The sequence below is a fragment of the Arabidopsis lyrata genome, assembly GCF_000004255.2.
Source record: "Arabidopsis lyrata subsp. lyrata unplaced genomic scaffold ARALYscaffold_1, whole genome shotgun sequence".
NCBI classification, from domain to species: Eukaryota; Viridiplantae; Streptophyta; class Magnoliopsida; order Brassicales; family Brassicaceae; genus Arabidopsis; species Arabidopsis lyrata.
In genome coordinates, this window is record NW_003302555.1 from 22,797,162 (window position 1) to 22,810,749 (window position 13,588).

The 13,588-nt window shown below is 30.9% G+C and overlaps 2 protein-coding genes across 2 annotated transcripts; one reads left to right on the top strand and one right to left on the bottom strand.

The window, feature by feature from the left end:
* Nucleotides 1-561: 561 nt before the first annotated feature.
* LOC110224637 (receptor-like protein 12) lies at nucleotides 562-4,190 on the bottom strand. The gene is made up of 2 exons (XM_021011018.1): nucleotides 796-4,190; nucleotides 562-706 (listed from the first exon to the last, which is right to left on the bottom strand). The coding sequence occupies exon 1, from the start codon at nucleotides 3,901-3,903 to the stop codon at nucleotides 808-810; it is 3,096 nt and encodes a 1,031-aa protein (XP_020866677.1). The 5' UTR covers nucleotides 3,904-4,190; the 3' UTR covers nucleotides 562-706; nucleotides 796-807.
* A 6,562-nt stretch (nucleotides 4,191-10,752) lies between these two features.
* On the top strand, nucleotides 10,753-13,246 carry LOC9330057 (aminoacylase-1). The gene is made up of 4 exons (XM_021013922.1): nucleotides 10,753-11,620; nucleotides 11,705-11,842; nucleotides 12,559-12,798; nucleotides 12,885-13,246. Exons 1-4 carry the CDS (start codon nucleotides 10,778-10,780, stop codon nucleotides 12,981-12,983), a joined length of 1,320 nt encoding a protein of 439 aa, XP_020869581.1. The 5' UTR covers nucleotides 10,753-10,777; the 3' UTR covers nucleotides 12,984-13,246.
* Nucleotides 13,247-13,588: the final 342 nt, after the last annotated feature.

Below are 13,588 nucleotides of genomic sequence, written 5' to 3' on the forward strand. Positions count from 1 at the left end.
ACAAGGATATGATTTGGTCAAAATATATATACAAAATGAGAAAGTGAATGGTGACGCAAGTTTCAATTATGGAAGAGAGTGGATAGATGCCTACTTGCATGAGTGTAATCTTTCAGGGCTCAACACAAATATTTGAAAGTGAGAGTGGAGTTCCATGTGTTTGTTCCCATCTTCTTCACTTTCTTTGTTACTCTTGAGGCTTCATCATCACTCACCAACATTAGCCAAACATCTTCACTTTTTTTTTCCTTCATTTCTTTAAATATGGGGTCCGAGGAAAAACACGATTTCTTCTATTGTGATCATACTTCTTGAAACAATCAGACATTGATTATCGTGACTATGTTAGTAATTCATTTACATCAATTATTGAGTAAAAAAAAGCTTTTATATCGTGTTTGATATGTCTTTGATATATACATAACACATGCAATAATTCTTTTTCTTCTTCCTGTTTCCTACTACACATGTTTTTAATTTGTTATTTTATTAAATAACTGAACCATAAAATAAAATATCATTTCAAGACAAAAAAAATACAGAAGTTATAGATATCAATTTTACAAAAAAAAAAGTTATAGATAGCAAACAAAATTTGGTTGGGCCTGATTTCAAAACACAAAAGCACAAACACTTAAAACCAAACTGCTGTTCTGTTCTTCGTCCTCCTTCCCATCTACGGTTTATATTACGTAACTTCTCTCAACTGTGAATTGAAAGAGAACAGTGAATCAATTGCAAGAATATTTTCATATGTATATGAAATATATTAGTCATTGATCAAACATAACTTACAAGCGAAATGACCTAACGTGCTCCGCTGCGTCTATGTTTCTTCACGAAACATTGAGGCTTGAGTGCAATCACGATGTACCCAATGGTCAATCCTAGAATGAATCCAGGTGCAAAGCCAGTGGCAGCTGCAGTCCAGCTCAAAACTCTATCTTCTTCTTCTTCCTCTGCTTCTGGCTCTTTTGATTTCTTGGTGTCCACGTCTCCGCAGTTCTTGTCAAGAGGAAGACCACATAGTCCAAGGTTTTCTTCAAAAGACGAAGCAAACTGCGTCTGAAACTGTGCAGTTTGCGGTATTGGACCGACAAGCTTGTTGTGAGACATGGTAATGTTGGAGAGACTAGTGAGGTCCCCAAGAGAAGGTGGAATTTGACCTGAAAGCTTGTTATGCGATAAGTCTAGAGACTCGAGCTGTGTTAGATTCGCCAAAGATGAAGGGATGCTGTCATTGAAACTGTTTCTTGAAAAATTGAGCACAATAAGATCCTTAAGTAGACCAATAGATTCAGGGATCTTTCCTTGGAGTCTATTTTCAGAAAAATCAATGGCTGTTAGGAGTGTAAAAATCCGTTCGAGTTTCATCTCTACTCCTTTACTCGTCAAGACCATCGAATCATGGTAATAGCTTCCATCTCCAATGTAGTCAAATCCTGAAAAATCTTTACTCGTTGTCATGTTCCAACCTGCAAAGTAATATGATGGCAAGTTCCCGGTGAAGAGATTGTTGGATATGTCAACGATTTGTAGCTTGGGAAACCCAAAAGAGTGATAATGATGACGGTATAAGAGTCCGTTGAATTTGTTGTTGCGGAGTACAAGTACTTTTAGTTCAGGCAAAGAATTCAACCAGAATGGAAAAGCGTCGTCCATTCTGTTACTCCCCACGTTGAGAACTCCTAGGCCAGAGCAGCTTTTTAAAGACCTTGGAAGTTTCCCCACCAATTTGTTGTGGCTGACGTCAAGTGAATTTAACTCGGTAGCATTGGTAAATATTTCTGGAATATTTCCTCTAAGTTGATTATATCGAAGGTTAAGTACCGAAAGGTAATTATTCAGACTCCTTAAACACCGGGGAATTGAGCCGGTGAAGTTGTTATTCGATAAATCAAGGGTTTGTAGAAAGTTTAGCTGACATATGGATCGGGGGATCTTTCCAGTGAAGTTGTTTTTGGAGACTAACAAGGCTTCCGTAGAAGAGAGTGGTGGGATAACTAACGGTCCTTGGAACGAGTTTGAACTCAGATCTAACATAAGAATCTCTGCGCTTGAGGAATCATTTGAGGATCTTTCGAGACCAGTAAAAGAATTGCTGGAAAGATTTAAGATCATCAACATTGGTAGTTTCCATACCCATTGCGGCACTTGACCTTTGATGTTGTTGTTGGAGAGGTCTAAGTCAGAAATCTGTTGTAGGTTTCTTATAAATTTTGGAAACTCTGTGATACCACAGCCTGACAAGTACAACCGAACCAAGTGTGATGGTAGATTGGAAACTGAACCCATCTTTGAAGTTGAGGCGTGCTCCCCCGATAGATCCAATCTAGATAGGTTCTTGAGATGTGAGAATATGATACTTAAATCAACAGTGTTGGTGGTGTTCAAATAACTTATGTCAAGATTCATGAGCCCCTTGAGTTGCGAGAAGATACCAAAGTCGACTACCATCCCCGTGTTGAAATAGGAAAGATCAAGGTCGACAAGATTGACTAGTTTTGAAATGGATATTGGGATTGATCCCCTGAAATGGTTATGACCAAGCAATAACCTTCCTAGTTTAGATGGTGAAGAACTATTCCCAAATTCAAAAATGTCGTTGAGTTGATTATCTCTCAAATCAATAAAGGTCAAAGAAGGAATGGTGAAGAGATCAGAAGGGAGAGTTCCACTGAAAGTGTTGTGACTTGCCTCAAAAGTCTTCAAATTGGAGAGTGCACTTATGTTTGGAGGAAGTATACCGCTGAAATGATTTTTGGTGAGGGATAAAGCTGATAACTTTGTAAGATTGAGTAGTGAAAGGGGGAAACTACCACTAATCTTATTGGAATCAAACCTTAAGCTAGTTAGTTGCTTAAGATTGACAAATGAAGATGGAATTTGGCCATCAAATCTATTGGAAGAAAGGTCCAGATGGGTGAGATGGAAAAGGTTTCCAACTAAAAAAGGGATCCGACCATAGAAATGATTATTTGAAAGGTCGAGAGCGGATAGATTAGAAAGGTTTCCAAGTGAAGATGGAATCCTTCCGGAGAAATCACAACTGCAAAGTGTCAAGGAATTTAGATGTTTGAGGTTGTTGATGGAGTCAGGTATGTTACCTGAAAGGGATGTAAAAGAGAGGTCCAACAAGACAAGAGAGTTATTTCCACTAAAATCTGGAAGAGAGCCCTCCATATTTTGATTTCCGTACAAATCGATGGATTGTAAAGTAGGAATCAAAAGATTTCTTGGAAATTTACCAAACAAGTCACAAAATTTAAGGGAGAGTGATTTGAGAGAGGATAGTTTTGAAATATTTTGGGGAATTTCTGAAGAAATGTCAACAAGACCTAGGTTAAGCTCTTCGAGGTTTGTCAAATTCTGGACAAGTTTGCTAAGAAATGACTTTTCAGCTGATAAAGAATTGGAATAAAGATCAAGAGACACCAACTTGGTTAAATGAAGAAGCTCTGCTGGAATTCGACCCGATAACCAAGAGTTAGAGAGGTTGAGTCGTGTTAACTCCAAGAGTGTACCTAACTGAGTCGGTATCACAGAAGAGCTGAATTCGTTGTAAGCAAGATTGAGGACACGAAGTTTTTGCAGCTTAAAAAGACTACTTTTGAAATTGAGTTGGCCTTGGAAGCAGCTACAACTTAGATCTAGCTCGATCACTTCGCCGGACTTGGCCTCACACGTGATACCATCCCAATAACAGCAGTCACTCTTGTTTGTCCATGATTCTGTCTTCGGAAAAGAAGTAGTATAATCACATGATCTCGTAAATTCGCTCTTGAATTCAAGAAGGGCATTCCTTTGATCAGGACGACATAGATGCCGTGTAAGTGAAGCCAACGTGTGTACAAAATTAGAAACGACAATAAGAAAACAGATTGAACGAAGTAGAAAGCTCATTTTCTGGATGTTTGTCAAGGCAAAGCATTAAGCATCTACTGATCTCTAGTCTCTGCATGTGTATATATATAGAAACCTAAGATCATTCGTCTTGCCGTGGATCAAAAGTTTAATTATTACTTTCCATGAGATTGTCTTTTTTTCCGTGGATCAAAAGTCACGTCTCACATCAATATGCCAGTGATCAGATTCAAGATATATTAACACCAAATTTAGGTACAAGTCGTCCTCTATTAAATTAATAAATTCTAACCCAAAACAAACGTAGGTGACAATTTTGAAACTTTTTAAAATATCTGAGTTATTTAAAACTAAATAAATAACATAAAAACTAAATAAATAACATAACCAACTAAGTCCATCACTAAAAAACAAAACATGATAAGTAAGTTTGCTATTTCCTTTATTTATGTGTCTAATTTTGCTATTCACTAATAACACCCTTTCTTTTTTGTTCTCTCTCCCTATTTCTCTCTTTTCGCTATGATTCTTGTAACATCTACATTGGTTTAAAACCTCTCATGGGTATTTTAGCATTAAGATATCAATATATTTGTATAATTTAATTATATTTAAATTCTAATTTCAAATTTTTTTTTATATATTAACTACAATAAATAGAAGAAATATTCAAAATATCATCCGCTAGCTATAAACATAATATAGTTTATTGTCGATCATTAGGAGGTTGGATAAATCGTGCGTGGTTTTTGTAATTCGGCGAGCCTAGTTTAGACCGCGAAATACGAGGTTAACTCGGCTTGGAAAATTGGGAACTATAGAATGGCTTATCAACTCAAGAAGTCAAAATCTGAACTGCTTATGTACTTCTGTCAAAGAATTAAGTTTATACGTAGTAGTAATATTTTCAATTAAGTTGAGTCCGTAAATCAAAAACCAAAATGGAAAATCAAATAAGACTAGATGAGTTATCTGCTTTACGAGCGGACTTTCGTTTTATTTTTATTTTAAATTAATGTTGAATAAATATTCGCTTTTATATACATTATATTTCCTAGTTTATAATAAAAATAAATTATAAACTTATGCTCACAGTAATAAATAAGAGGTGGAAAGAATTATCCGAAAAATCGAACTAAACCGTAACTAAGAGATTTGTTTTGGTTTCCGTTTTTTCCAAAAACCCGTTCGGCTACAATTATTTAAAATATTTTGGTTTTGGTTTTGGTTTTGGTTTTGGTTTTGGTTCGGTTTAAAACTGTAAAACCATTCAGTTTTTTTTGTTTTGTTTATAAACTGTTATTATTATGATACCATTTGTTTGGTTAGCTTTTATTATTTTTTGTAATATTTTTTTCTTCTTCTTGGTAATATAAGGTAGATGAATAAATTTTCTCAATCTAATGTTCAAGAAAATTTATATCAATACGTGTTGAAGAAGAGAAAATAAAACTCTTTGAAAGATGATATATATGTCATAATAATACTATGTTTAACATTTAACTGGTAAAGTATGTTAGAAGATACTCACGGTTTCATCGAGTCTAATCAAAGATGATACAATTCAAGATAAAAATCTAATGTTACTTTTCTTCTTGTAAAAAATCATGGAATAAACCAAAAATAACCGAAATCGAACCAAGTCAAATTGCATATGGTTTTTGGGTGGTTTTATTTTTTTTATAAAACTGATAAACTGTAAGATCGAAAAAACCAATTTGTAACAAATCAGAATCACAAATGATTTCTATATTGTTTCAATTTTTATTAAAAAAACATAAGAATGATGAAAATAAAATTCATTATTTTAGCGATTTATTCATGGATACATGACACTCTTTAATATGTTAACATAACATAAGTATAAAGATAGTTGGTCAGGTCAACTTTATAAATATGATTTATGGGCATCTTCTTTTAATGCATATATAGACAGTAGTACTTTTCAATCAGCTTGACTCACTGATTAGTCATTCTTCGAAGTATTCTTCACGGTCAAAGCAGCTAGTAAAAGTCTTTGAAACTCCATATTTCTTCGCAGTAATATATCCAAATTTCTTTGTTTCAAAGCTGCGATAGTCTTCACAAAAAGCATACAATAAGTAGGCGACAAAGTCTTCGCATATATATTGACTGATGGAAACTGAAATTTCTTAAAACCAAAAAACATGTGAAGACACACGACATTTTTAAATTTTCTTTTCCCAATATTTAACCTTATCATGATCAATTTTAGCCCATATCCTTTTAACTGTTATTATTACACAAATTGTGCTTTATAATTTATATCACTAGATTATGTACCTACGCGTTGCGCGGTGTTTTAGTTGAATTTTTTTTTTATCAATACGAATTTTTGAATTATTTGAATTTGAAAAGATTTTACTTTACTTATTTTCATTATCTTTCCATAGTAGTAAATATTTTTCACACTTTTCACTACAATTTTTTTTGTTATCTTCTATGATTTACTCTTCGTCTCCCGACATCTACTCTCTTTTCACCTTATTTGACTCACATATAATATACTTGACTATGAATTACTTCTCAAGATAGATTGTATATATTTTCTCATTCATATCTTTCAATACTCAATTTTTTTTTATAAGTTGCATGATTTTTATTAAAGTGAACATTAGAAAATTTTGGGAGATATTTGTCATAAAGTTTTTTTGACCATGTTTGGTGCATGTAAAATTGCTTTATAGACAACAAATCTCATATATGGACTCATACATATTCACAAACATCGGATTTCAACATTAAATTTTGCACTTTATTTTGATCATTTGAAAAATACAAAAAACAAATTCACATATATAATTTTACGTATATTATGATTCTATATAGTATTCTTAATGTTGATTTTCGTAAAATTCGTAACCTACGAACTCATATAAATCATTCTAATTTTAAAATACATTTTTCACCCTTAATTTTTACTTCATATTAAAAACTCTTCAATATACCATTACTATTCAAGTTTTTAAATAGCATTCGCAAATATTATTATTACACAGTTTCTTATTCGATTGGATTACTTTATTTTTATTTTTGATGTTTCTGATAGTTTTTATTATTATTTCAAATCACCTTAAATTTTTTCTATATATGTTAAAATTTCATAAACCCTGATTAATATTTAGTTTTCTTTTTTAAGGTATTCATTTGATTTTTTAAAAAACCACCACTTTTTAATTTAGAAAACAATGATAATATAGAAAATTCTATTAATGTAACTATTTATATTATATTATAACTATAAATAATAATATTTACTCAAATCTTCTTATTTTAATACGTATCATGAATTGATATTTAACATTAAAAATATATATTATTAATATTTTAAATTTAAATGTGTATTTTCAGAATTAATTTTTATTTTCAGTAAAAATCTCTAAATTTAGTATATTCTTAAGTCTTATTTTTTTTTATTCTACTAAATAATTGTAACTCTTTAAAATGATTGTTTTATCACTAAAATATATGATAAGTTTTTTTTCTTCATATATATAGTCATTTAGGAATATTTACTCATTACATGTTAAGATACAATTTCTAATTTTATATTTATCCCATCTCTATTTAAAAATTTCATATTTTGTGTTATAAATTTATTTTTTTCATTTTTAATATTTAATTTATTCTTGTAAATTATTATTTTATTAATGAAATATCTTATTATCTTATTATATAAAGTATGGTTTTCAAAGTTAATAACTCGCATGAACGTGACAAGTGTCAAGTCTATCGATCAGATGTTGACATGTGCCAAAACGTATTTAACTTTTTTCATTAACGAAATATGAAAACTAAAAAAAAAAAATATTTACATATACTAATTTATATATCCAATTTTCAAAATTTGTTAACTTAATTTTTCTTAACCCAAAAGGAAAACTAATTAACAATTTCTCTTTACATGTGTTATTGGTCAATTAGATTTGGCATGTGTTAATTGTTTTTTTAAATCATTTAGTATGGGTATTAACAAATAAACAATAACTGTTGAAGTTTTAAATAACAATATAAGTTATTTAGCATTCATTTAATTGGATAAAATTGTATTTATCATCATAATATAGTGTTTTTATTCGTCAAATGAAAACACAAAACTTTTACAAAAAATAATGAGCTTATAAGAACGAATGAATATTTGAATATTTGATAAGAAAATTAGAGTGGTTATACTTAATTTTATTTTAAGAATTTTAACGCAAGTAGTAAAAATTATAAACACAAAATATTTGGGAAAATGGCTTATATGATTGAATTTTCGATTACTTAATGAGAATGTTAATATATGTCATTTTAATGATTTATTTATTAATTTTAACTCATTTAAAATTAGTTTGCCATAAGGTAAAACTAACTTATGAGATTACGTTATATAGAAAAACTATATTTTAAACAATGTTTGTTTTCCATAACTTTTGTGGATTTTTATTTTTTATTAAATGTTTCGTTATTTGTCAATTATATTTAAAATTTTAATATTAACTAAGATATAGATTTGATATGAAATACATACGAGTTTGATACAAAATTATTATTAGCAGTTTATCCATTAAGATGAACTATGAAGACTTAAAATCAAGTTTCTTATGATGCTATAGATAGTTAAATTATATTGCAAAATGGAATGTGTAAGATTAAAATTTCGTTTCTAAAAAATACTAAATTAAATATATAAAAAGAAGGTTGGTTACTTTAGGATTTAAATATCATCAATACGAAAGAGTGTGTAGAATTAAAATTCAGTTTATTACGATGAAATAAATAGTTAAAATGTATAGAAAAATAGAATGCGTAAGATTTAATTTTTGTTTAAAACAAAAAATACTAAATTATTAAATATTAGGGAAAGTGAAAGGATTACTATTTATTATTCAAAATTCAAATATCATCGATAACAATTTATATTTATAGATTACACTCTCCTATTTAGGCGGGCATTATCTAGTAATAATATAAATTACAAATCTCTAAATTAATTATTGTTTTAATGTTTTTTTGTTTTGATAAATAAAATATATGGAGCCTACACAAATTAAAATAGAATAACTTGGATGATGATGTAGACACTCTAGATGGAGAGATAACTCTCCTATTATATAGATATATTATAGAAAGCAAAAAATATTATAGATATATTTGTATTATTTTAATTGTTATATTTTACTATAATTTAATATTAAGATACAATCAATCTTTCTATTTTTTCGTCAATGTGAATTTATACTTTTACTTTTTTTAAATATAATTTCCAATTATAAAAATTATTTCTTATATAAAAAAAAAACTCTTACAGCTTTCTATTTTAATTCAATTCTTTTGTTCATCCAAAATTATATCCATTTCTACAATTTTCCTTTATCGGGTACCAGTATTTTAATTAATAGTGAAAAAGGGTCCATTTCAGATAATTTCTACTATAAAAATCACATAATTATTTGTTCATACAAGAGCATTTCACATGTTTAGGAGTTGGGACTATTACTATTCTTATAATAAAAGTAATAGTCCCAACTCCTAAACACCTAAACATGTGAATAGTAAAAAATATTTAATTACCACCAACTTAGACTATTCATACCCAAACAAAACTATTTATAATATTGAATAAAAAATATAATATAACAAATGTTACTTCACAAATTTAATCATTTTAATACAATGATATCTCTATAGTATTTTTGAAGTACATTTGTTAGCAGGTGGATTAAATTGTGATCCGACAAATTTGGTACCCAACTCGGATATTCTATATTTAATTTGGATCAGATTATAAAAACCGAACTCTTACACCAGATATTTCATATTTAACAAGATAGATATTTAGAAGATTTGGTTAAGATTTAAAATTATGATTCTTCTATCAATCTTGTTTGATTTTTTTAACTGTTTAGAATCATCATATAATACATAAAGTTAAGAAAAATCTCAATTTTTTCTGCATATATTGTGATTCGAAATTTTAAAAACGGACATATATTACCTAATTGATGAAAAAGGTGTGTGTTCAACGTCCTACATCGGCTAAAATATTTATATAATGATTCAGAATCATATTATAAATGAGATCAAAATAAATCCAAATCCGAATCAATAGGAAGCTTAACTTAACAAGCATCCAAATTTAAAAGTTTGTATACGGTTTAATTCGGTTCTTAGTTTAACTATTTAATTTTTACCGGAAATATTAAATTTTTAAAAAGTTTTAAATATTATAATTGATATATCAACAATCAATAAAATGTTTATAATATTATGAACATTTGAACAAATAAAAAAACTAAAATAACAAGGGACGGATTATATTGTGGGACGGGGTTATATGGCGAGACGGGTTTTTGAATCAACATTAATAAAAAGTTAAAATAACATTAACCCCTGCTTCAAAACGAGTTAAATCCTTAATTTATTATTTTTAACACCATCAATATTAGACATATCAAATCAATCTGATTTAGAAAAAGATTGTATAAAACCAAAAATATCTCGTGGTATACCGTTACTTAATAATAATTGTAAACCATAAAATAATAAAATTTGTAAACTTTTATATATAAAAAATAATCATTAAATTTTACTCCCTCCGTCCCACAAAGATGGATTTTTTAGAAAAAAAATTTGTCCCACAAAGATAGAAATTTTGTGTTTCTAATGTCAAATTTAAAACAGTTTACCTATTTTACCTTTATTAAACAATAATAAATAATACATTTTTTAAAATATGTTAGAAAGTTAAAAGGTTAAAATTGTTATTATACATTATTTCTTAAAAAATTTGAAATTTTTAGAAAATTTATCTTTGTGGGACCGAAAGGGTAAATTTTATTATTTTTTAGAAAATAAATCGGTATAATGCGGATTAAAGCATTTAAAAAAACCTTTGAACTTCCCATTCATGGCGGTCGCTTCTCTTCTCTGGACTCTCTTCCTCTTCTCCATCATCTTCTCACTCCAATCCTCTTCCTCCTCCTCCTCAGATACACCAATAACACGATTCCAACAATACCTCAGATTCAACACCGCTCATCCAAACCCTAACTACACCGCACCAGTCTCATTCCTCATAAACCAAGCTCAATCCATCGGTCTCACTGCTAAAACCATCGAATTCGTCTCTGGTAAACCAATTCTTCTCCTCACATGGCTAGGCTCAAACCCTAACCTCCCATCAATTCTCTTCAACTCTCACCTCGACTCAGTCCCCGCCGAATCGGAGAAATGGATCCATCCACCATTCTCAGCTCACAAAACCAACGATGGTCATATCTACGCTCGCGGCGCGCAAGACGACAAGTGTATCGGAGTTCAATATCTAGAATCAATCAGGAATTTGAAATCGAGAGGATTCGTTCCTCTTCGTACGATTCATATCTCCTATGTTCCTGAAGAAGAGATCGGTGGATTCGACGGGATGATGGAATTCGCTGCGTCATCGGAGTTTAGGGATTTGAATTTGGGATTTGCTATGGATGAAGGACAAGCGAATCCTGGTGATGAATTTAGGGTTTTTTATGCTGATCGGATTCCATGGAATCTTGTTATTAAAGCTGAGGGGATTCCAGGTCATGGAGCTAAGCTTTATGATAATTCAGCAATGGAGAATTTGATGAAGAGTGTTGAGTTGATTTCGAAGTTTAGAGAGTCACAGTTTGATTTTGTTAAAGCTGGTAAAGCTGCGAATTCGGAGGTTATCTCTGTGAATCCAGTTTATCTTAAAGCTGGAACTCCTTCTACTACTGTGAGTTTTAAGATTTTTGATTTGGGATTTGTTTTGGTGTGTTGGAGATTATTTTGTGTGTAAGAGTGTTTTTTTTTTTTTTAGGGGTTTGTGATGAATATGCAGCCATCAGAAGCAGAAGCTGGATATGATTTAAGGTTGCCTCCAATGGCTGATCCTGATGTTATGAAGAAAAGGATTGCTGAAGAATGGGCTCCTTCTATTAGGAACTTGACCTACACGGTAAGTGGATACCGTTTCCATGGTTTGGTTGTTTCTGTGGCTATGCAATTCCAACTGTTAATAGCAGCTAAGGTCCACACTGTATTAGGGTTATACAGAACTGTTCTTGAGCTTGTTTTTTGTGAAACATGACTGTAAATGAATTGGACGAATGAGGAAGCGTGGCGTGATAGATTGAAAGAGCTTTAGATATAGAACCATTGCCATTTTACGTTAACGAGAATTCATTGATTTGATACTTAGATAAGAGATCGTTATTAACTTCTTCTATGATCATTGGTAACACGTATGTTTGAGATGCCTCTCAGCTATACTCTGAATAACACTCAATAGTCAGTTAAGATTGTTTGATTTCTTTCTTTTGAATCCTCCACATTGGTTTTGTGAAAATGAGGATATGAGACGTCAACATACCTTGTGTAGTTATATATCTGTAGTTTGATTAAGAAGATTTGACCTTTCTCTTTTCCAACCTCTATTTTAGTTTCTTTAAGATAAGGATTTTGAGATGACTATGTCCTAAGCAAAACCAACCAGCAGCTACAAAGTTTGGTAAAGTATGTACTCTCATTTGATAATGTTACATATGTCTTTGGCTCTATTTAGGAAGATTGAGTCTGATGTATGGTGCCCACACTTTGCTATTTAAGCGCATGCTACAATAGTTTTAGATTTAGTCAAAGACTAAGTGAACACAATTATTTTTCTTGTACCAGATAATAGAGAAAGGAAAGTTAAGAGACCATTTAGGGCGACCTATAATGACTCCAGCAAATGATTCTAATCCGTGGTGGTCTATCTTCAAGCAAGCTGTTGAAGCAACTGGTGGAAAACTCGCAAAGCCTGAAATCTTGGCTTCAACTACAGACTCTCGCTTTCTTCGCACTTTGGGAATTCCAGTTTTCGGGTTCTCTCCAATGACCAATACTCCTATTTTATTGCATGACCATAACGAGGTATATACATGATTATATTATCTATTGCCATCTTTAAGTCTATATTTAATCACAGCACTAATATAAACACTTATTGGTGGTCTCAGTTCCTAAAGGATACTGTATTCATGAAAGGAATAGAAGTATATGAATCGGTTATCAGTGCTTTAAGTTCCTTTGAGGGAGTATCTGATCAAGTGATTTGAAGCATGTATCAATGCAAACAATTGTGACACGCTGCTTTAAGATGGTCAAGGCTCACATTTCTATGACCAAGAAGTGTAGCAGCTGTTTCATCTGTAAGTTATTTTTATCGACATTTACTCTGGTCTTGTTGCCCTAAATGGCTGATAATAATCCTTTGTATATATCAAACATTTGATTTTTCTGCATAATTCTCAAATGCTGAAGAGAAATGTCATTGGTGCTTGGAGCATGATTTTACAAAGTGTTGATCTTTTGCTCTCAATGTTCTAGTTTTTAAGAGTTTTTGATTCATATCCCTTGCATTGCATCAGAGATTATTTCCTACGCATTTGTTTGGCCTAAATAATATTTATTTGGAATAAAACTTAGAACTTTGATTCAGCTGGTGGGAGAAAGTAGGCAGGCTTAGTTCAGTTATTGCCGTTACGGCTTTGAAAATTTACGCTAGATATATACGTTTGGAGTCTCCTAAACCCGCAAGATTCCAAATAAGGCAAGTCGAGGATCTTTTGGTTTAGAAAATTAATATCTTCCAAACCAAATTGGTATTGACTTGATTCCAATTCGCCATGATGTGTCTCTGTTGAGCCAAGATTGTAGGAAA